Source organism: Eleutherodactylus coqui, chromosome 7, assembly GCF_035609145.1.
Source record: "Eleutherodactylus coqui strain aEleCoq1 chromosome 7, aEleCoq1.hap1, whole genome shotgun sequence".
Lineage (NCBI taxonomy): Eukaryota > Metazoa > Chordata > Amphibia > Anura > Eleutherodactylidae > Eleutherodactylus > Eleutherodactylus coqui.
The window spans coordinates 223,680,655-223,705,988 of NC_089843.1; the positions used below are offsets into that span (position 1 = coordinate 223,680,655).

At 48.4% G+C, this 25,334-nt stretch overlaps 1 protein-coding gene across 1 annotated transcript in view; it reads right to left on the bottom strand.

The window, feature by feature from the left end:
* The window catches only part of LOC136573688 (excitatory amino acid transporter 5-like), a 94,188-nt gene extending 92,028 nt beyond the window's left edge, over nt 1-2,160 (bottom strand). Inside the window, exon 1 of the mRNA XM_066574951.1 lies at nt 1,984-2,160. Coding sequence (XP_066431048.1) covers nt 1,984-2,160 — 177 coding nt within the window. The remainder of the gene's footprint in view (nt 1-1,983) is intronic.
* Between the last annotated feature and the right edge of the window lie 23,174 nt (nt 2,161-25,334).

A 25,334-nucleotide genomic window follows, 5' to 3' on the forward strand; every position in this document is an offset into this window, starting at 1 on the left:
CCAGCAACCTGATTGGTTGTTTGGTTCTCTGGGTTGGCTGATTCCCCAATCAGATTGCTGGAATTTCTGACAAGTGCAGAAGTCTTGTGGAAAAAGTTCCTATGCGTCCGGGTGTGCACTGACATCAGTGAGCAGCACGGCACGCTTCCTCCCTGAGTCCTCTCCTGCGGAACTGAAGAGCAGCGGACTCAGGGGAGAAGGGATCAGCGCTGTCAGTGTGATTACCAGCGGGGAGCTGCGGCACCCCAGCTGGTAATCACTACAGTGGTGAGCGGCCGTCGGCACGCCGCGGGCCACATAACACAAGGCAGCGGGCCGGATTCGGCCCGCGGGCCTTGTGTTTGACACATGTGCTCTAGATCGTGGAAACTCGTAGTCTGTAGAAGTTTACTCTCCCCGACCAGATGATATCATACACTGGTGATAAGTCCGGTGCCCGGACAGCCATGAAGTGTGACAATGTTGTGGGGCTTCCTGTGACCCCCTTGTGTGTGCGGCCGAGCATTATCCTGCTGGAAGCCGCCATGAGAGGAACACATGTGGCTGCAGGATGTCCTGAACATATCACTGAGCTGTCACTGTCCCTCGTACCACCACTAGGGGGAAACCGACTGTCGAATGCGATGGCACTCAGATCATCACACCAGCAGGGGGCAGTGTGACGCTCCACAGCAAAGGCAGGATTGAGGCGCTCATCCCCAGGTCTCCAGATATGCGCATGGCCTTCTTCATTGCCAAAACTAAGCCTCCTAACAGTCTGGTCAGAACGATGCCTGTGGCGGGCAATTTGCGGAGATGCCTGCTTGCTTGAGCTAATGTGCTGCCTGTTTGCACATATGGCAACTGTAAGTATCTTTTCTTTTTCCTTCTTCTAATAATTTCAAAATTGTAGGGAGGGGGGGGGGGGGGGGGAAACGACACCAAAAAAAAGTTTCTGCCCCGGATACCACCGGCCCTTTCTACGCCACTGGGAGGGAGATCCTCCTGTTACCCTGAAATGTGATTGCAAGGTACCAATGGTTCCCATGGCAACCGGAAACCTGACAAAGGCCTTCATGCCTGTCATGTAACTAAGCCTATTAGATCCCTCCTCCGGCAGAGTCTAACAGGCTGCTGTGATAGGCTTAGTAGAATGCAATACATGGGTAATGCAGTGTACTATCCTAATGATCAAAATATTGCATCTTCAAGTCGCTTTAAAGAAGAAAGTTAAACACAGTTTTAAAGAAAAAAAAATAGCACAAAACAGGTATTGCTGCATTCATAATGACCCAGACAATGAAAATACTTGTCGGACATAGTGAACGTCATAAAAATAAATGTAAAAACTAACGCCAGAATTGCTATTTTTCTTTTGCTCACCTCCTAAAAAATCCAATAAAAAGCAATCCAAAAGTCACATGTACTAATAAAAACTACAATTCTTAAAGCAAGACCTCACAGAGGCCCGTTACTGGAAAAATAAAAATGTTATGGGTCTCAGAATGCTGTGATGCAGAGTCAAGTGCTTTTCTTTAAAAATGTGTCCGCCCCCCCCCCTCCAAAAATAATAATAAAAAAGTACTAAGAGCTCTACGTCACATTATATGTACCCGAGAGTGCAGCCATTAAAATATACAACCCGTCCCAAAAAAAGCCCTCATAATGCCTATGCCAACAAGTTATGGCTCTGGTAATGTTATAAAGATCACTTATAGGCGCCTCACTAAGGGGTTAAATGATTAGATATATCTAACCGAACAATTTTAGCATTTTTAGAAGAAAAAGACTTTAACAATGACTCGAGTGTCAGTCTGTTATTGTGGGCTTATCCCATCTAGAAGCATATACAAGCCATGGGCAATAAAGAGACTCCTTACATGTTACGTCTGATGACATCACATATTGTCGCTATTAAACACCACAAAAGGATCACAGCAGGAATCCGACCGGATCGGACATTGTCCACGTTTTATCTACGGAGGTCAATAACAGTCAACTCACCAAATCACTGAGGTTCAGTATCCTAAGTAAAAATCCAATAAGGCACCCCGTTACAACAGAAAGAACCGAAAGAGTCAGCAAGCCATTTTGAGTCCAGAATGTTTTTACCCATTGACAGACGTTGAACCGCGAACATGTAAATAGACTAAGAAGACATTGTTTGAGGCATTCCCACATCTCTTCACTGAACGGATCCGAACATGAGATGATTTGCATTCATTGAATATTCCACCTTCAGAATGGAGGAGTTGATAAACATGTATGGCTTGAGATTCCTATAAACGCTCTTCGCCTCTAAGACCACATCCATAATCTTGTAGTGGATCAGAAAGCAGGGAAATGTCCAGCTCAGCTTAAAGTGCCAGGTCACAAATTGGATAACGCTATTTTAAGAGCATCAGAGCAGAAACGTGGCTTGGCCATCCTATCCAAGGCCAGCTTCACACCCGGTTATTTCTGATGCGTATCTTTAACAAAGAAAAAAATGATGCTGCCAGAAAGATGCTCCTGTATGCCAGCTGAAAGCCAGGTGCAAAGATGTATACAGTTGTCACACGACGTATGAATCCAACTTCATTTTTTAATTAGGAAATTAACTTTTTTTCTTCCAATGGATGCAAACGTATACTGTGCAAACAAATCCAAATTTGCATCCTTAGAATTAAATATGTCTACCGCTGAACAAACCAAGCACAGATTCAGAGATTAGCAACCCCTCTCATCCAATAATCAATCCTAGTTGGCCCTATTGCCTAACACAAGGCTACCACCCTGATAAGAGCGACCCTGCCAGAAACCTGTCTGTATAACCGAATGCCCTACTGAAAACTTACCATCTATATTTTGTCCCTGCGGATCTCCACTGCTGTGAGCAAAGCCTGCAGCTACTGCAGGCCCCAGGTACCTATCCAGTAGACGTCCACCTCCAGGAAATCCAACCAAGTACCTGGGCGTACAGCAGCCCTTCTCTCTGCCTAAAAGATATATGAGTAGTCAATGAACCAGGGATCCCTGCAAGGAAACATAATTAGTTAGCAGGTCAGGGCAAATGTAAAGTGCAAAGCAAGCAGAACAACAGCAACACATGAAACTGGTCTGTGAGACTCTCAGCTGGTCCGCCAATCCTTTATCATCTGCAAAATGATTAAAATTCTTTGAAATATCTGGCTAGGCAAGCAGATGAAAGAAAAGGGCAATTTGGCACAGCCTACACTGCTCTACATTACCAGACGTGCCTTATAACCTTAGTTGCTGCAAATGACGCAGTATGACCTGCAGGAGAAAATCTGCAGAGAGAACAACAGACAAAACCCCAACCACCAAAACCCACTCAGACCAGGCCTTACCCTGATTGGCCCAGGTCAACAAAGCCACCTCTACTTGGATTAGGGGGAGTAGCTGTCATCCACTAATGTCCATAATTCAGAGAGGCAGGCTGAAGCACCCGGATTCGGGAGGAAACTGTGAAAATGCTGTAACTGAGAACAAGAAAGAGGATCAGTTAAATCATAGGAAACATCCAGTTTGTGGCATACATGTAACCAAATATTGCACCTGAGGACTATGCAAGCTAACCAGTGCCACAGAGCCAAAAGAACAGGAGTTGCAGGTGTTAAATGGTTGATAGCATGAACCAGGGGCTCACGCCTGGCCTTAAAGATAATCACTTTATTTGCTAACCAATCACCACAGAGTTCAAAAGTGACAACCAAAGGGAATACCTCAATTAAAAGCAGATTCTTACAAAGCCTCATCAGGGGGCCAAAGAACAAAGAACTATGTATGCTGGCAGACAAGCCCAAATCACCACTTAGCATGGGATTAGCCATGCAGAAAGTGTGACCATTAGAAGTGTTCAGACAATCCTGCCACACTGAGGGGTCGGCCTTAATTTATGACAAACTCTAATAAAATGTTTGGGTTTCTTCGCCCAGCCATATCTAATGACAAACACTGTGAAAACACCCTGCCCAAAGGCGTGATTCTAGTTGCAAACACCAACAAACCCAACAGATTCAATCAGCTTGTGCAGCACCTCACGGAGGGGCTGGGGCTCCTCTTCTTACATGAAAATAACATTGACTGAATTCATGTCAATACCGAAAAACAGCAGCACGGTACATGGTCCTTCCAACAGGAGAACCCTCCATGTGACATCAAGTATCCAAATATGCTAAGGAAACATTGGCAATAGGGAGTCAGCAGGACAAAGAGAAAATTGTCAAGTTGATGGTTAAGCGAAACTAAACCCGCTTTAAAGTGAACTCCCCACTCCAGAAAAGAATTGAAAACCTCAAAGAAAAACATGAAATGGAGCAACCCATAGGAGGTGACCTGTCATAGTAACATTTACCATCAAATTAGCATCCAAGGAGGTGGGGACAGTCTGCAGGCACTCGACCGCAAAAATGCTGCTTCTATGTCGGATTTCACCATAAAGGGGCCAGGGTCGGCTTTCCTTACCAGCTGAACCGTCAAAGAAAGAATACGGCACTGCAACAAGCTTCTTGTTTATACCACCGCTGACTGATGAACCCCTTCAGTGCCATAAATGATGGATTAAGCAATATATTTCCTTGCTGTTCTTTAGGAACAACCCCAAGGGGAAATATTCACAATTTGTGAAATGGCAAGGAATAACAGGGACAGCACAAAGTATTTCCACCTCCTTGGAAAGCCCATGGGAACTCTACTGCAGACCTAAGGTGTTTAGAAAAAATGAGGAACAGGGAAAAAATATGTAGAATATAAACCCAAAGGAGAAGCCCATCATAAGCAGGGCAGCTTCAGTTTTCTTGTGGTACAGTTCTAACCACAAGATTATCTCTAGAATGCGCACTGGGGTCTTCTGGTCTACCACTACCCTAAAGCCGACTTGTGAAAGCAGACTTTCATAGGAAATGGATAACTGAGTGCATTCCACCCCAGAAGGAGCACTCATGATGAAATTTGCAAGCATTTTAAAATTTGTAATGCCCTTCATTGAAGAGCCAGCAAGCACCAGTAGCTCCATTAGCACTGGACCTACCCCTGCTGGGAGAATGGGCTGGAGCTGTCTATAAAGGACCATAGTTGTACAATCATTAGCCTTAGCTACACAACCGTGGCCTTAGACTACTACCCAATGATGTCAGGCCTCAGAGGTGAACATTGCCTGAACTCGTTTTACCACCACCATGTAGTGCCACCATGTTTAAGACTGCAGTGCACCAGGGTGGGAGGCTAGTGTAGTACGAGATTAGACAGGACACTCTAGGAGGTCTCTTCAGGAAGTGGATACGTTTGTGTGCGCACAGACTCAGACGGAATTCAGCCATTATAGGTCTCTGAGTGAGGAGCTAAAGGAGTTGACATAGTGTAGTGGCCAGAAGTCTATGTTGCTGGCCCCTCCATAAATGTCATACATGTCATGTCTTTTGTATAGATGCACTGTACACATTGTCTAGTCTCCTGTTATGTGTATTGCACAGACTGGGAGATGTCTGCAAAAGTATCAATATTTGTCTAGGCACGTGATCTATGTTGTCTATAAATGTGAGTGTTTGAGAGCAAGGTGTGGTTGTCCATTCTCTTCTGGGTTCCTGTGAATGAGTGCCAGCCACATGGGGTTACCTTCAACCCTCATGTGGTGAAGAGGATGGAAGAAGCTGAGAGGTTTCCGAAGTAACCCAATGCCAGGAGCCAACAGCGAGTGAGGAGAAAGAGAGTGAAAGACTGAGAGTAAGCGGGAGAAGAAAAGGCCAAGTCTGCGTGCAGAAGTACTATTCAGCAAGAGTGTCTGTGGAGTGACCCTACCCCTATCCTCCTCTGAAGAGTTCCCCTTCCAGGAGTGGTTCCTGGCAGATAACCTAGACTGCGGGTCCTGTGTCATCCTGTGTTTCCTCCCTGACCTCAAATCTTGGCTTGTCTTTTGAAGTTGTGCCTTGTTTCAAGTTTTCTTCAAGTAAAGTTTGCCCGGCCCTGACCGTTCCCAGGGACAGAAGTACTTAAACATTGAATGTGTGTGCATTCTCTTTATTACCGCTGAGGGTCTTACGGGTGGGTAAAGGAACGGTGGTGTCACCCGTGACAAAGTTAAATTCCTGTTCCCTGTTTATTGGCCATCCCTCTCCTATGGGTGTCTGGAAGAGGCCCAGCGCTGCTCTGGCTGAGGCTATGTGTGTCCCTCTGGGAGGGAGCCTGGTAAGTGCCACCGTGACAAGTGACCACTCTACCCTCCTAGCTCCTATATGGATGCCCTGTGTCTAGAGTCACCCTTTGCGATGCTGCAATATGCACCTGCCTTAATATGCTTAAGCCCTCGGGCTGATAACATAGAAACAATAGCTTATAAGTCCTTGTACCACATTTTCCTCCCTTTGTTAGCTATCACTCGCTTATAGCCTATCATCCTGATTCGGGGGTTTATACCTCCCCATGGCCATCACACTTGCTGCTGTCTTTCTCTCTACCATGGTCTCTAACATGGAAGTTCTAGCATTTTTCAGGACAGGGAGGATACAGGGTATTAATAAACAGGACATTAGGAATATCAGCATTACCCCTATCATTGTCTTAAATCCTCCAATAGCTGAGAACCTTCCCCCAAACAGACTATCGGGGGGACAGCAGTTCCAAGTCTGTACAGGGACATGACCTATCTTTTACATGTTGTCGGTGATTTCTTCTATTGCTTTCCCTTCATCATTTTATCTGCAGACAACAGTTTGTTAGGTTAACCCCTTAGTGACGGCGCTATTGTAAAACTACGTCCTGCTGTTGCAGGACGTGTATGGAGGAAGGTAGCGCCGCTATCTCCCTCCATACAGCGCGTTTGGCCGATCGCGGCTATTAACCCTTTAAATGCCGCTGTCAATTCTGACAGCGGCATTTAAATCCCCCGAACGCTGTTTGGGGGACCCGCACGGCCCCCCCGCGGTGAGATCGGGGGATCCGTGCAGGTGTCATGGCAGCCGGGGGCCTAATGAATGGCCCCAGGGCTGCCTTAGCAGACTGCCTATCAAGCCATCCACACAGGGTGGCTTGATAGACTGCCTGTAAAAAAGCAGTATGACGTAATGCTATAGCATTATGTCATACTGCAGGAGCGATCAAAGCATCGCATGTTAAAGTCCCCCAGGGGGACTTCAAAGTAATGTAAAAAAAAAAGATCAATAAAGTTTTTTAAATTGTAAAAAAAAAAAAAAGTTATAAAAGTTTAAATCACCCCCCTTTTGCCATATCAATTACTAAAAAATCTAAATCATAAAATAAAAATATGTATTCGGTATCGCCGCGTCCGTAAAAGTCCGATCTATCAAAGTAGTGCATTATTTTTCCTGCACGGTGGACGTTATCCGAAAAAAAAATAAGAATGCCAGAAATACACTTTTTTAGTTACCCTGTCTTCCAGAAAAAATGCAATAAAAAGCGATTAAAAAGTTGTATGTATTCCAAATTGATACTATCGGAAACTTCAGGACATCCCGCAAAAATTGAGCCCTCGCACAACTACGTAGACGGAAAAATAAAAAAGTTATCGCGCGCACAAAATGACCGCAGAAAATAATTGAAAAAAATTTAAATATCTTAAAAAAAAATACAAGTACTACAGCAAAAACAATACTATAAAAGTTTGGTATCGTAGTAATCGTACTGACCCATAGAATAAAAATATCGGGTCGTTTTTGTTGCAGTTTGTGTGCCGTAGAAACAGGACGCACCGAAAGATGGTGGAATGTCGGGGTTTTTTTCCATTTCTCTCCGCTTAGAATTTTTAAAAAGTTTTTCAGTAAATTATATGGTACAATAAATAGCACCATTGAAAAATACAACTCGTCCCGCAAAAAACAACGAGCGCTCATACAGCGACAGCGATGGAGAAATAAAGGAGCTACGATTTTTTAAAAGGGAGTAGGAAAAAACAAAAATGGAAAAAAAGCAAAAAAGCTCCGTCACTAAGGGGTTAATATAGTGAAGAAAAACAGGGCAAGCTCACAGAGAGCCTACAAGTAGTTCAAAGAACTGGAATATTCAGTCACACACGTAATCAGGGTGACCCTACTACAGGAACCAGGACAATACCCCAGATGAAATGAGGGAGGAAGACCAGGAATGGACCAAAGGGGATAGATCCTGAAACATATTGGGATCACCGGGCAGAACACACAAGGAAGAGCACAACAGTACAAATGTCTGCACTAAACACAACAGAACCCTTCACTCAGCACCACCGACCCGCAGGACCAGGATCACAGGATTACTGGAATCCACTGCTCTGAGGAGCCTGTTTAAGTAGTTACTGACTGGCTGGCCGCCCATTACCCCAGCCAGCCCATCAATCAATTAACAGCAGTGAACCATTAACTCCTTGGTGACCAGTACTGAATGACAATGAGCATACGCCAATGTGGGGCATCACAAGGGCCGGCACTGATGCTGTGAAGCCACCCAAGACCTATACCTATCCGCCAACCATTTGTCTATAATTGGGCCAATGACATTTTATTAGAAATCGATGCAGCGCGGCAGGTAATCTGCCAGTTGAAGACATGCTTTCTGAAAACAGTAGAGACCCCACCAATTGCTAGAATGAGTTAGCGGAAGTGTTCGCCTGAGTGCTGTCAGGTCCATAGACTTTCTTTGGAGCAGAATTACTTTAGTCACCATGTTTCTGAAGACTCCACTGAGAACTCCATCAGGTAGTGCCCGTCACACCGGTTATAGTGATATGTCTGCTGTGGGGATCTGTGCAAGAGTTTGGGAGAAACTTGTATTTTATTAGTGTCAGCCCAACACAGTAGTTCTTCATATTCATGAGCTGCAGCTAGCCACACCCACCCAGTCCTCCGGCCAAGGTGGTGGAGACAAGACTGACAGGCCGGTGACGCCCCCTGAACCTAATTGGCTGGAGAGAGGGCTTGGCTGCAGGTCCTGGCAGGCCGGTATAATTATCCCGTCCAGGCTGTTAATAGTGCTCCATGCTCCTGCTGTTTTGTCCCCGTTCGTGGTGCGTCGTCCCCGACCCTGTGCTCCTGCTGTTTAGTCCCCGGCCCTGTGATCCTGCTGTTTAGTCCCCGGCCCTGTGATCCTGCTGTTTAGTCCCCGGCCCTGTGATCCTGCTGTTTAGTCCCCGGCCCTGTGCTCACCGCTTCTGCTGCTTCCTCACGGCAGCTTCGGTGCTGCTGCTCGTGATCTCTGCTGCCAGCCCACTTAAAACTCCCGTACCGGCTCCTCTCCCTGGCTCCATGGCCCTTATGTGTGGTTGCCGCTGCTGCACGCTGCTGCTTCTGATCCCCGCTGACCCTCTTCTGTGCTGTGGCGGCAGGAGATTCATGGCAGTGAAAAATGTATGTACACCTATAGGAGGAGAAACCCCCAGTACTGCAGAGTATTACACCTGTAGGAGAGAACCCCCAGTACTGCAGAGTATTACACCTGTAGGGGGAGAGGACCCCAGTACTGCAGAGTATTACACCTATAGGAGGAGAAACCCCCAGTACTGCAGAGTATTACACCTGTAGGGGGAGAGGACCCCAGTACTGCAGAGTATTACACCTATAGGGGGAGAGGACCTCAGTACTGCAGAGTATTACACCTGTAGGGGGAGAGGCCCCCAGTACTGCAGAGTATTACACCTATAGGAGGAGAAACCCCCAGTACTGCAGAGTATTACACCTGTAGGAGGAGAGGACCCCCAGTACTGCAGAGTATTACACCTATAGGAGGAGAAACCCCCAGTACTGCAGAGTATTACACCTGTAGGGGGAGAGGACCCCAGTACTGCAGAGTATTACACCTATAGGGGGAGAGGACCCCAGTACTGCAGAGTATTACACCTGTAGGGGGAAAGGACCCCAGTACTGCAGAGTATTACACCTATAGGGGGAGAGGACCCCAGTACTGCAGAGTATTACACCTGTAGGAGGAGAGGCCCCCAGTACTGCAGAGTATTACACCTGTAGGAGGAGAGGCCCCCAGTACTGCAGAGTATTACACCTGTAGGGGGAGAGGCCCCCAGTACTGCAGAGTATTACACCTGTAGGGGAGAGGATCCCCAGTACTGCAGAGTATTACACCTGTAGGAGGAGGGGCAACCAGTACTGCAGAGTATTACACCTGTAGTAGGAGAGGCCCCCAGTACTGCAGAGTATTACACCTGTAGGAGGAGAGGCCCCCAGTACTGCAGAGTATTACACCTGTAGGAGGAGAGACCCCCAGTACTGTAGAGTATTACACCTGTAGGAGGAGAGGCCCCCAGTACTGCAGAGTATTACACCTGTAGGGGGAGAGGACCCCAGTACTGCAGAGTATTACACCTGTAGGAGGAGAGGCCCCCAGTACTGCAGAGTATTACACCTGTAGGAGGAGAGGCCCCCAGTACTGCAGAGTATTACACCTGTAGGAGGAGAGGCCCCCAGTACTGCAGAGTATTACACCTGTAGGGGGAGAGGACCCCAGTACTGCAGAGTATTACACCTGTAGGAGAGAACCCCCAGTACTGCAGAGTATTACACCTGTAGGAGGAGGGGCAACCAGTACTGCAGAGTATTACACCTATAGGAGGAGAGGCCCCCAGTACTGCAGAGTATTACACCTGTAAGAGGAGAGGCCCCCAGTACTGCAGAGTATTACACCTGTAGGAGGAGAGGACCCCAGTACTGCAGAGTATTACACCTGTAGGAGGAGAGGCCCCCAGTACTGCAGAGTATTACACCTGTAGGGGGAGAGGACCCCAGTACTGCAGAGTATTACACCTGTAGAAGAGAACCCCCAGTACTGCAGAGTATTACACCTGTAGGGGGAGAGGACCCCAGTACTGCAGAGTATTACACCTGTAGGAGAGAACCCCCAGTACTGCAGAGTATTACACCTGTAGGAGGAGGGGCAACCAGTACTGCAGAGTATTACACCTATAGGAGGAGAGGCCCCCAGTACTGCAGAGTATTACACCTGTAGGAGGAGAGGCCCCCAGTACTGCAGAGTATTACACCTGTAGGGGGAGAGGACCCCAGTACTGCAGAGTATTACACCTGTAGGAGGAGAGGACCCCAGTACTGCAGAGTATTACACCTGTAGGAGGAGAGGACCCCCAGTTTTGCAGAGTATAACACCTGTAGGAGGAGAGGACCCCCAGTACTGCAGAGTATTACACCTGTAGGAGGAGAGACCCCCAGTACTGCAGAGTATTACACCTGTAGGAGGAGAGGACCCGCAGTACTGCAGAGTATTACACCTGTAGGAGGAGAGGACCCCCAGTACTGCAGAGTATTACACCTGTAGGAGGAGAGGACCGCCTGTACTGCAGAGTATTACACCTGTAAGAGGAGAGGACCCCCAGTACTGCAGAGTATTACACCTGTAGGAGGAGGGGCAAGCAGTACTGCAGAGTATTACACCTGTAGGAGGAGAGGCCCCCAATACTGCAGAGTATTACACCTGTAGGAGGAGAGGCCCCAAATACTGCAGAGTATTACACCTGTAGGAGGAGAGGCCCCAGTACTGCAGAGTATTACACCTGTAGGAGGAGAGACCCCAGTACTGCAGAGTATTACACCTGTAGGAGGAGAGGCCCCAGTACTGCAGAGTATTACACCTGTAGGAGGAGAGGCCCCAGTACTGCAGAGTATTAAAGCTGTAGGGAGAGGACCCCCAGTACTGCAGAGTATTACACCTGTAGGGGGAGAGGCCCCCAGTACTGCAGAGAATTACACCTGTAGGAGGAGAGGCCCCAGTACTGCAGAGTATTACACCTGTAGGAGGAGAGGCCCCCAATACTGCAGAGTATTACACCTGTAGGAGGAGAGGCCCCAGTACTGCAGAGTATTACACCTGTAGGAGGAGAGGCCCCAATACTGCAGAGTATTACAGGTGTAACATGGAAGTATTTACAACTAATGATGTAAGGCTAACATGAAGACGAACCCTAACCGTGCACGGCAGCCAACAACCAATACACACTGTGCTGCTGGGACCTTTGAGAAGTCAGACTATTGGGAGCTAGGGGAGTGAGAGGGGCGCTCCTCCATCCAAGCCCTGTCAACACCCCGAGCTTCATGGTGGCGTCAAGATACAATAATACCCTCCTCTGTACAGGTCCTGCTGCTAATAAAATGCAAGTTTCTCCAAAACTACTGCACAGATCCCCACAGCAGACACATCCCTGTAATCAGTATGACAGGCACTACCCGATGGAGCGCTCAGAGAGGGGGGGACAACATGGTGACAGCAGCACTCCCAGCCCCTCACTTTGCAGAATCCTCTGCTCTGTGACCTTAATGCTGGGAATTAAAAGCTCATACGGTTCCGCACTGAGCTGACGGGTTCGTTGATGATAGCTGTCAGGTTGCTGAAGGTGTTCCCTGCCAATAGGACTTCAGCACAGGAGGTGACGGCGGCCACCGAGCAGATAATACGTGTCCTTTACTCCGATGTATGAGGTTTGTACAGGAGATCCTTCAGTTCTGTCCTTTCTTTGCTGCAGCCCAATCTCCTCCACAAGAGGTTGCAGCCAGGTTCACGGATTATAATAAATCTTTTGCTTCCTGCCAAGTTGTGCCGAGTAAAGGAGATTAGCATTAAATAATTACTATTCGCATAAGCCTTTCTATCTAATTGGAAAGAGCTTTCTGGTGATTGTATGACTAACGTATAGTTGATAAGCACCATTAACGGAAAATAAAAAAGAAGCACAGATTGCACTTTATTCCGTTTTTCCCCTTATAACGCTCAATCTTGGAGATGTATACTGCATATATTTTATATAGGAAGTATATACTGACATTAGCATTGACTTCATGCTTTACTACATTTTTGACAATTTTTTAAATTATTTATTTTTAAAGCACCATTAATTCCAGATCACCGGACATATGAATAGGGTTTACAGTATGTAAGAAAAAGCAAAAATAATAAGCGGTGACCAGATGAGTGACAGATGGGGATCCGGTCCGAGAGTGCTTACAATCTAGTGGGCCAGAGTTAACAGGGCCCCTCTATAAGTATGAATGTGTTTGCCTTGTGCCTATGTGTCGTCAATGTCTTCTATGTGCATGAATTTGATGTGTATTGCACCTCTGCAGCACTGAATGGGTTAACGTCTGGGTGATGTCTGGAAAATGTATCTTGTTGTGTGTCACCTGCTCATTATATATATATGTGTGTGAGTGTATGCAAGGTGTAGTGCAAGTATCTTCTTGCAAAAGTTAGTCTTCCTGCAGGGGTAAGTGAGTTGGCAGGTCTGCAAATTGCTGGAGTCTGGAGAACTGAGAGACTTTTAGTGAGTAGGAGAGACTGCGCCTCGTCCTACTAGGATCCCCCAGGATGGAAGAGGCTGAGCGATGGCTTGATGTGTACTCTGGGCCCTGTTTATCCAGGCCTTCCAGCTTTTAATATGGAGGACTGTGAGCGAGAGTGAGAGTAACCGCCAGGCAGTGCTGAGTGCTACCCCTTAATGTGAGTGTTGACATAGAGGCTGTATAGAGAAAGAGAGTGGCCGGGAGCAGAACCCCACAGATAACTGAGACTGTGGACTCGTCTGCCGATATGTTGGCGTATGTAAAGTTTTGGACTGTAACCTTTATTTCAAGTAAATGAGCTGTACCAACCACTCCTGGTTTTGCTCATAACGTTATCCCTGTGTGTGGACTACTTATTCCCAGCTTCTGGATTCACCGCAGAGGACGGAATGGTGGCGTCACGAGTAGAGATGAGCGAACACCAAAATGTTCGGGTGTTCGTTATTCGGAACGAACTTCCCGTGATGTTCGAGGGTTCGTTTCGAACAACGAACCCCATTGAAGTCAATGGGCGACCAGAGCATTTTTGTATATCGCCGATGCTCGCTAAGGTTTTCATGTGTGAAAATCTGGGCAATTCAAGAAAGTGATGGGAATGACACAGTGACGGATAGGGCAGGCGAGGGGCTACATGTTGGGCTGCATCTCAAGTTCCCAGGTCCCACTATTAAGCCACAATAGCGGCAAGAGTGGGCCCCCCCCCCTCCCAACAACTTTTACTTCTGAAAAGCCCTCATTAGCATGGCATACCTTTGCTAAGCACCACACTAGCTACAACAAAGCACAATCACTGCCTGGATGACACTCCGCTGCCACTTCTCCTGGGTTACATGCTGACCAACCGCCCCCCCTCCCTCCCACAGCGCACACCAAAGTGTCCCTGCGCAGCCTTCAGCTGCCCTCATGCCACACCACCCTCATGTCTATTTAGAAGTGCGTCTGCCATGAGGAGGAACCGCAGGCACACACTGCAGAGGGTTGGCACGGCTAGGCAGCGACCCTCTTTAAAAGGGGCGGGGCGATAGCCCACAATGCTGTACAGAAGCAATGAGAAATCCAATCCTGTGCCACCTCCATCAGGAGCTGCACACATGGGCATAGCAATGGGGAACCTATGTGCCACACACTATTCATTCTGTCAAGGTGTCTGTATGCCCCAGTCAGACTGGTAATATGTACCTTAACAGTAACCGCGTTGGTGGTAATGTGGTGGTGACTGCGGACCTAGTAGCACGGTTGTATTTTGTTGGTTTTCGGAATGTGGCCAGGATTAAGTGGGCTGTGGCGGGGGGATGGTGGGGGGGCTCTCTTGTTGTGTCGGTAAAGGTGAAATTCTTGGACTGCCACCAGACGAACCAATGCAAAGACATTTGCCAAGAATGTTTTCCCTGTTGGAGGAGGAGGGGGATGTTTTTGAGGCACTACGTGTCCTCTCCACGTGTCCGTGGTTATATGCACCTTTACAGTAACCGCGTTGGTGGGAAATGGCCTCGCCGCCATCATGTCTTTGGGAAGCCTCTGTTTCCACACCCCAGAGACATACCATTAGCAGCGGTATAGGCAGAGCCCAGAATTCGTAACATTTCAGCCGTAGCATTAGGACAGGCCCCACTAACATATCACTAGCAGCATTATAGGAGGAGCGCAGTCTTTGTTCCATGTCAGCAATAGTAGCACTCAAGACAGGCCCCAGTAACAATTCCGAAGCAGCAGTATAGCGGGAGCGCAGTCTTCGTTCCATGTCAGCAATAGTAGCACTCAAGACAGGCCCCAGTAACAATTCCGAAGCAGCAGTATAGCGGGAGCGCAGTCTTCGTTCCATGTCAGCAATAGTAGCACTCAAGACAGGCCCCAGTAACAATTCCGAAGCAGCAGTATAGCGGGAGCGCAGTCTTCGTTCCATGTCAGCAATAGTAGCACTCAAGACAGGCCCCAGTAGCAATTCCGAAGCAGCAGTATAGCGGGAGCGCAGTCTTAGTTCCATTTCAGTAGCCTTAGTATAGCCAAGGCCCAAGTTACATTTATGTAGCTAAAGTGTAGGCCAACCCCACACACCTTTCTGTACCATGAGTGCAGGCGAAGAACATACAAATTGCTATGATTACACTGTAGGTGAGGGCCCCAAAAATTTGGTGTACCAACAGTACTAATGTACCTCAGTAAAAATTGGCCATGCCCAACCAAGATGGCAGGTGAATCGCTTTGGTTAATGTGGCTTAAGTGGTAACTAGGCCTGGAGGCAGCCCAGTGTAACGAAAAATTGGTTCAAGTTAAAGTTCCAATGCTTTTAAGAGCATTGAAACTTATAAAAATTGTTCTGAAAAATTATTTGAGTGAGCCTTGTGGCCCTAAGAAAAATTGCCCGTTCAGCGTGATTACGTGAGGTTTCAGGAGGAGGAGCAGGAGGAGGAGGAGGAATATTAGACACAGATTGATGAAGCAGAAATGTCCCCGTTTTGGATGGTGAGAGAGAACGATGCTTCCATCCGCGGGTGCAGCCTACGTATTGCTTAGGTATCGCTGCTGTCCGCTGGTGGAGAAGAGAAGTCTGGGGAAATCCAGCCTTTGTTCATCTTGATGAGTGTTAGCCTGTCGGCACTGTCGGTTGACAAGCGGGTACGCTTATCTGTGATGATTCCCCCAGCCGCACTAAACACCCTCTCCGACAAGACGCTAGCCGCAGGACAAGCAAGCACCTCCAGGGCATACGGCGCTAGTTCAGGCCACGTGTCCAGCTTCGACACCCAGTAGTTGTAGGGGGCAGAGGCGTCACCGAGGATGGTCGTGCGATCCGCTACGTACTCCCTCACCATCCTTTTACAGTGCTCCCGCCGACTCAGCCTTGACTGGGGAGCGGTGACACAGTCTTGGTGGGGAGCCATAAAGCTGGCCAGGCCCTTAAAGACTGTTGCACTGCCTGGGATGTACATGCTGCCTGATCTCCGCGCCTCCCCTGCTACCTTGCCCTCGGTACTGCGCCTTCTGCCACTAGCGCTGTCGGCTGGGAATTTTACCATCAGCTTGTCCGCAAGGGTCCTGTGGTATAGCAACACTCTCGAACCCCTTTCCTCTTCGGGAATCAGAGTGGGCAGGTTCTCCTTATACCATGGATCGAGCAGTGTGTACACCCAGTAATCCGTCGTGGCCAGAATGCGTGCAACGCGAGGGTCACGAGAAAGGCATCCTAACATGAAGTCAGCCATGTGTGCCAGGGTACCTGTACGCAACACATGGCTGTCTTCACTAGGAAGATCACTTTCAGGATCCTCCTCCTCCTCCTCCTCCTCCTCCTCAGGCCATACACGCTGAAAGGATGACAGGCAATCAGCCGGTGTACCGTCAGCAGCGGGCCAAGCTGTCTCTTCCCCCTCCTCCTCATCCTCCTCATGCTCCTCCTCCTCCTCCTGTACGCGCTGAGAAATAGACAGGAGGGTGCCCTGACTATCCAGCGGCATACTGTCTTCCCCCGCCCCCGTTTCCGAGCGCAAAGCAGCTGCCTTTATGGTTTGCAGGGAATTTCTCAAGATGCATAGCAGAGGAATGGTGACGCTAATGATTGCAGCATTGCCGCTCACCACCTGGGTAGACTCCTCAAAATTACCAAGGATATGGCAGATGGCTGCCAACCAGGCCCACTCTTCTGTAAAGAATTGAGGAGGCTGACTCCCACTGCGCCGCCCATGTTGGAGTTGGTATTCCACTATAGCTCTACGCTGCTCATAGAGCCTGGCCAACATGTGGAGCGTAGAGTTCCACCGTGTGGGCACGTCGCACAGCAGTCGGTGCACTGGCAGCTTAAAGTGATGTTGCAGGGTGCGCAGGGTGGCAGCGTCCGTGTGGGACTTGCGGAAATGTGCGCAGAGCCGGCGCGCCTTTACGAGCAGGTCTGACAAGCGTGGGTAGCTTTTCAGAAAGCGCTGAACCACCAAATTAAAGACGTGGGCCAGGCATGGCACGTGCGTGAGGCTGCCGAGCTGCAGAGCCGCCACCAGGTTACGGCCGTTGTCACACACGACCATGCCCGGTTGGAGGCTCAGCGGCGCAAGCCAGCGGTCGGTCTGCTGTGTCAGACCCTGCAGCAGTTCGTGGGCCGTGTGCCTCTTATCGCCTAAGCTGAGTAGTTTCAGCACGGCCTGCTGACGCTTGCCCACCGCTGTGCTGCCACACCGCGCGACACCGACTGCTGGCGACATGCTGCTGCTAACACATCTTGATTGCGAGACAGAGGAGGAGGAGGAGGAGGAGGGTGCTTTAGTGGAGGAAGCATACACCTCCGCAGATACCAGCACCGAGCTGGGGCCCGCAATTCTGGGGGTGGGTAGGACATGAGCGGTCCCGGGCTCTGACTCTGTCCCAGCCTCCACTAAATTCACCCAATGTGCCGTCAGGGAGATGTAGTGGCCCTGCCCGCCTGTGCTTGTCCACGTGTCCGTAGTTAAGTGGACCGTGGCAGTAACCGCGTTGGTGAGGGCGCGTACAATGTTGCGGGAGACGTGGTCGTGCAGGGCTGGGACGGCACATCGGGAAAAGTAGTGGCGACTGGGAACTGAGTAGCGCGGGGCCGCCGCCTCCATGATACTTTTGAAGGACTCCGTTTCCACAACCCTATACGGCAGCATCTCAAGGCTGATGAATTTTGCTATGCGGACGGTTAACGTTTGAGCGTGCGGGTGCGTGGCGGCGTACTTGCGCTTGCGCTCCAACAGTTGCGCAAGCGACGGCTGGACGGTGCGCTGAACTACACTGCTGGATGGGGCCGAGGACAGCGGAGGTGAGGGTGTGGGTGCAGGCCAGGAGACGGTAGTGCCTGTGTCCTGAGAGGGGGGTTGCATCTCAGTGGCAGGTTGGGGCACAGGGGGAGAGACAGGGGTGCAAACCGGAGGCGCTGAACGGCCTTCGTCCCACCTTGCGGGGTGCTTGGCCATCATATGTCTGCGCATGGTGGTGGTGGTGAGGCTGGTGGTGTTGGCTCCCCGGCTGAGCTTTGCGCGACAAAGGTTGCACACCACTGTTCGTCGGTCGTCAGGCGTCTCTGTGAAAAACTGCCAGACCTTAGAGCACCTTGGCCTCTGCAGGGTGGCATGGCGCGAGGGGGCGCTTTGGGAAACAGTTGGTGGATTATTCGGTCTGGCCCTGCCTCTACCCCTGGCCACCGCACTGCCTCTTGCAACCTGCCCTGCTGATGCCCTTGACTCCCCCTCTGAAGACCTGTCCTCCTGAGTAAGCGTTGCACACCAGGTGGGGTCAGTCACCTCATCGTCCTGCTGCTCTTCCTCCGAATCCTCTGTGCGCTGCTCCCTCGGACTTACTGCCCTTACTACTACCTCACTGCAAGACAACTGTGTCTGATCGTCATCGTCCTCCTCACCCACTGAAAGCTCTTGAGACAGTTGGCGGAAGTCCCCAGCCTCTTCCCCCGGACCCCGGGAACTTTCGAATGGTTGGGCATCAGTGACGATAAACTCCTCTGGTGGGAGAGGAACTGCTGCTGCCCAATCTAAGCAGGGGCCCGAGAACAGTTCCTGGGAGTGTTCCCGCTCCTGAGCAGGTGTCATTGTAGTGGAGTGAGGAGGCTGGGAGGAAGGAGGAGCAGCAGACAGAGGATTCGGATTGGCAGCAGTGGACGACGCAGAACTGCGGGTAGACGATAGGTTGCTCGAAGCACTTTCTGCCATCCAGGACAGGACCTGCTCACACTGCTCATTTTCTAATAACCGTCTCCCGCGTGGACCCATTAATTGGGCGATGAATTTGGGGACGCCAGAAACGTGCCTCTCTCCTAATCGCGCAGCAGTCGGCTGCGACACACCTGGATCAGGAGCTCGGCCTGTGCCCACACCCTGACTTGGCCCTCCGCGTCCTCGGCCGCGTCCACGTCCTCTAGGCCTACCCCTACCCCTCAGCATGCTGTATTACCAGTGATTTGATTTCACAGGCAGCTAATAAATTGGCGCAAGACTGCAGGCCAAATATAATTTTTTCCCTTTTTTGAAAACGAAAGGCCCCACTGCCTCTAGTGAATGTATAATCTAAGTTTAATATCTGTGCTGTTTTCCTGCTAATGTGTCACAGAACGTGAGGGTAGCAGAGTTATTAACTGTGGCAGAGCAGGTATTTTTTTTCCCAATTAAGGAAAGCAAATGGCGAAGCCAGCAGTAAACCGTAGCTGGGTGCGTCTGATTTTTACAGGTTGCACACGCAGCCGACACGTGTCCACCGCCCTTAGGACGGACAGAGGCAGGACAAATAGAAATATTTTCCGTTTTTTTGCACCAAAAGGCAGCACTGCGTATATTCTATGAATAATAACTGTGTTGTGGCCCTGCCTACACAATTCTTTCTCTGCAGTATCAATGGAGGGTGCAATGCTCTGCAGAGGCGATTTTGAGAAGTAAAAAAATATGCAGCACAGCTAACAGCAGCCTGGACAGTACTGCACACGGATAAATATGGCCCTAGAAAGGACCGTTGAGGTTCTTGAAGGCTACACTCACTCCTAACACTCTCCCTGCCTATGCACCACTTCTGTCCCTAATGCCGGGTGCAACGCTCTGCAGAGGCGATTTTGAGAAAAAAAAATTTGCCACTGCTAACAGCAGCCAACACACAGCTATCAGTGGCCCTAATAAGGACCTTTGGGGGGTCTTGAAGCCTACACTAACTACCAATTCTTTCCCTACAGCAGCTCCGGTACAAACAGCACTGTCCCTCATCTAACTCACACGGCATCTGAGGCGAACCGCGGGAGGGGCCGACTTTTATGTTTGGGTGACACCTGATCTCGCCAGCCACTCACAGCAGGGGGTGGTATAGGGCTTGAACGTCACAGGGGGAAGTTGTAATGCCTTCCCTGTCTTTCAATTGGCCAGAAAAGCGCGCTAACGTCTCAGGGAAGGAAGTGAAAGTAACCAGAACACCGCATGGTGTTCGTTACGAATAACGAACATCCCGAACACCCTAATATTCGCACGAATATCAAGCTCGGACGAACGCGTTCGCTCATCTCTAGTCACGAGTGACAAAAGCTCTTCAGGTAAACCGCATACTGGGTTACCCTGTGAAACTCCCCCAGCAATAACTTGGCTGGGTCCCGTGCTACCCCCAGGGGAGGAGATGGTAGAGCCCTGTGACAAGGCCTCAATCTACCCCAGTATTTCTTCGGCTGTGGGCCCACTTCTCGGACGGTACAGCAATATACTAGGGAAGAGGAAAGACAATAGATGTACACGCTCCAACACATTTTTGGAATGATGATAATCTTTCCATGTAAAATGCTTCTTACGGCTATAACTACGGGATCAGATTATAAAGCGTGACCAAGGTCCCAGCACACAGGCTTGCTGGTTTACATACCACATTTGTGTAGTGTCCCAGATTTGGACACTACATAATCAATGTAGGCGCTCTTATTTAAAGAGGTGTATATTACGTTAAGGTTGTTTAATCCAGCTTGGCAAACAACCTAATCTGCCTGACGACCACTTTTATACCTGATTGGCTGTCAGCGTAGTGGGGAGATAGCTGGCCTGTGATTGGAGGTTGAGTTCTCTGCATGGGTTGGTTGAGAGAAATCAGGCAGAAAGAGAAGGGACTGGAGTTGAAGTTGAAGGGAGTTGAGTCGAGTCAGCAAAAAGAGGACACAAGACCAGAGCAGGTGAGAGAGACAGTGCAGTGAGAAGGAAGAAGTGTGAGTACAACAGAAGGATTGTATTGAGAAAAGAGAGAGAAAGCAGGAGAGATATTGTATGTAGGAAGAAAGATAGAGAAAAGAAAAACTGACAGCCATTAGAGGAGAATAGATTCAAGGAAAGAAAAGGGGATCTTTATAGACAAAGCCAGAGAGCAAAGTAGAAGGGTAAAGTAACATGTACAGATGTGTGTTCCTGTACTTACCTCATGAATGTGCACACATTCTGTTATACCTATCTCAAAAAAAAGCAATGCCAACTATATGAATGTGATTTCTTGAAAACTGCTCTATAAAAATATATTGTTTACGTGTTCTAACGTTAATCTGGACTCCTGGAGTGCCTTTTCACCACCCTACCATCTGCACTGAAGTATACCACCCCGCAAACTAGGGAGAAGGACCATTCCCTATTTTTTCTTTCATTTTTTCCATTTTTATTATTATTTTGCATGGAACACGTCTTGACCTGTATACAGGCTGGAGTCACAAACCTTGACACAATAATGCCCGACTGACGCATAGCACCAAAGAGTAGACACCAAACAACGAGACTTCAACCACCACCAACCCCTCCGCAGTCTGGAGCGCCACATATGTCAGTGTGGATAAACCAGCCAGTACTTGTCTGAGGGGAAGCCTGTGTGCTGGGACCTTGGTCACGTTTAATAATCTGATCCCGTAGTTATAGCCGTGAGAAAGGTTTAATACAGAAAGATTACCATTCAAAAGAATCGTTGGAGCGTGCAAATCTGGCCGATGATCATTCAGTGTAAACACGGCCGATGATTCAATCATGAACATTATTGTTCAGCCAGTAGTTTCAGCGCGATTGTTGAGTCAGGTCTCCTCACACATGCGTTGCGGTAAGCACTCAAAAATAGAACAGACTCCGTTCAAAAATTGCAGCACTGAAAAACGCTGCGATCGAGCCGCTGTCTGGGAGCGTTACACTGCAATTAGCACCTGTGCGAGGGAACCCTCATCCACTGGCACAGACCGCTAAAAGACCGCCGATCAAGCGAACAACGAAAAAATGTTGCATTCTGTTGGACTTTTATCCTTGTTTGAGAAATAAACCCTTTTATCCTTTATATTCCCTTGGTCGATCAGCCGTTGGTGCATCTAAGGCCTCTCTCACACCGGAGCTTTTTACCGCGACTAATGTGGCGTTTCGAAGGCCATGTTAATCGCGATATAATGCTCCCACTGAAATCAATGGGGCCCGCAGACGTGCGCTCAATTACAGCGCTGGATGGCTCTTTGCAGCGCTGAGAGTTCTGAGAGCGGTCTGCTCTATCTTGGTCCATCACAATGATGGGGGGCGCTGAAGCACGCTGTTGGCGCAGAGAGCTGCAAGTACTACTTTTTCATTAGTACTCTTATCACATGAGCACGGGTATTTGCATTCACCTTATACCTTCTCAGCGGGGTAATGAGTCATCCTGCGCATTGAACTGTATGCAGAGAGCAGAGGACAGATCCACACAGAGGAGAATGCTGGAGACAGTGCTGAGATACCTCCCGCATGGACCCAGGGTTAGGACTTTTTAACTGTTTTCAAAATATTAATTTTCCTGATGTTGCCTTTCATGAACTTTCGCTTCTATGTTAGTTTTACGGTGTTATTTTCTTTTGGTCATGTAAAAACTCCCGCAGCCAATATTTCCTTTTTGCCATATACGGCAAATAACAACAAAGAATAGGAGTTTATAAGTTGTAAAACATAATAAAGAAAAGAAGCCTATCCACTAGGAAAGGGTTAATGCCAGCTTGAATACAAGAATTTCTGTCAGCAAGGTTACTAGGTCATGCGTAGAGATGAGCGAGCACCAAAATGCTCGGGTGCTCGTTACTCAAGCCGAGGTTTTCGTAATGCTCGAGAGCTCGTTTTGAGTAACAAACCCCATTGAAGTCAATGGGCGACTCGAGCATTTTTTAAGGTGACCCATGCTCCGCATGGGGGAAGTTGTGTGAATTGCCTGAAAACATCAGAAAGTCATGGAAACATCACAGAAACGGACAGGGAAGGGCAGGGGCAGCATGCATGGCTGCATCTGAGGCTCCCAGGTCGCACTATTAAGCCAAATTGTGGGCAAGAGCCTGGCAGTCACCCCCCTAACAATTTAGTTGGGCCAGACCATAATCAGCAAGGCACACACGCTGGCACATCTTAGCTAAGCACCACACTAGGTGGAACCAAGGACAATCACCACCTGCGGGTGACACCACTGCCTCTTCTCCTGTGTTACATGCTGGCATGGCTGTCCAATCCCCCCCAGGACGGAGGCACGAGCCTTCATCCACAGCGTACTGACATTTTTCCCAGCGCAGCATTCAGCTGTCCTCATGCCACACGGTCGCTTGATAGCCACACCACCCTCATGTCTATTTATAAGTGCGTATTGGATGAGAAGGAACAGGAGACACACACTGCAGAGGGTTGGCAGGGCCAGGCAGCGACACCCTTTGAAATTGTGGGCGTTAGCCCACAATGCTGATGAGGATTACTGATAAATTAACGTATGGTCATAATTATAATCCCGTGCCACCTCCGTCACAAAATCTCATGAGCCACGAACGTGGCCATAAAGAGGACTCAGATGCCAGCACTTCTACACATCTTCGCAATTCAACAACCCATTCTAAAACAAAACATTTTTTTACCCAGAGTGCAGGCGAACCCCTGAAAGATTTGTTTACCAAGAGTATAGGTAAAAACCTGAAAGATTTTTTGAGCGACAGCTCGCACTTGCTTAATGGGATTCAGGTGGCGGTCCACCGACAGGCAAGCTACCGCCTGTCCCAGCCCCTGCCTCTCCCTTTGTTAACCAGTGCCCCAGGGAAAGACGGCATGAACTGTAAAGAAATTAGTGGCCAAAGATGGACACCGCGCGGGGATACGTTTCCGTACGCCGTGTGACCCTTTTAAAACTGTGCTTCATAGCTGACAAATCGCAGACAAATTAACCCCTTAGTGACGGAGCTTTTTTGCTTTTTTCCATTTTCGTTTTTTTCTCCCCCCTTTTAAAAAATCGTAACTCCTTTATTTATCCATCAATGTCGCTGTATGAGGGCTTGTTTTTTTGCGGGACGAGTTGTATTTTTGAATGGTACTATTTAATGTACCTTATAACGTACTGAAAAACTTTAAAAAAAATTCTAAGTGGAGAGAAATTGAAAAAAAAATGGCATTCCACCATCTTTCTGTGCGTTCTGTTTCTAGGGTGCACAAACTGCAACAAAAATGACCCAATAACTTTATTCTATGGGTCAATATGATTGCTAGGATACCAAACTTGTACAGTTTTTTTTTTTGCTGTACTACTTGCATTTTTTTAAAGATATTTAATTTTTTTAAAATCATTTCCTGTCTCTATTTTTTGCGCACAATAACTTCTTAATTTTTTGGTGACATAGTTGTGTGAGGGCTCATTTAGTGCGGTACGTCCTGACGTTTCTGTTGGTACCATTTTTGTATACAAAAGACTTTTTGATCGCTTTTTATTACATTTTATCTTGGAGACAGGGTGACCAAAAAAACGCATTTCTGGCATTTTTTTTTTTTTTGGATGACGTTCACCGTGCGGGGTAAATAAGGCATTACTTTGCTAGAATGGAATTTTACGGACGCGGCGATACCAAATATGTATTTTTGCTTTAATATTTAGATTCGTTTATTGCAAATATAGCAAAACGTTTTTTGTTTTAACTTTTACTAATTATTAAAAAAAAAAAAAGTAATAAAACTTTATTGCTTTTTTTTTTACACTTTCTTTCAGTCCCCAGGGGGGACCACAGCAAGCGATGCTTTGATCGCTCCTGCAGTACGCTATAGCATTACGTCATACTGCTTTTTTAACAGGCAGTCTATCAAGCCATCCCACAGGGATGGCTTGATAGGCAGTCTCCTAAGGCATCCCTGGGGCCTTTCAGAAGGCCCCTGGCTGCCATGACAGCTGCACAGCTTCCCCGATCTCACCGCGAGGGGGCCGTACAGGACCCCCAAACATTGTTCGGGGGATTTAAATGCCCCTGTCAGAATTGACAGCGGCATTTAAAGGGTTAATAGCTGCAATCAGCCGCGCAGCTGATTGCAGCTATTGCCCGTGGGTGTCAGCTGTAATAAACAGCTGATGCCCGTGTTGTATGGAGGGAGATAGGGGCACTCTCTCCCTCCATACACGTCCTGCAATGGCAGGACGTAAAAACACTATTGAGCCATCACTAAGGGGTTAATGTATGATTGTAAGTGCCATCCCATGCCACCTCCGTCACAGCATTTCATTAGCCACAAACGCCAGCATAGGGGGGACTCAGAGGCCAGGACTGCTACATTTTTAATGAAGAAAACAACCCATTTTAAAAACATTTTTTTCCCCCAAGAT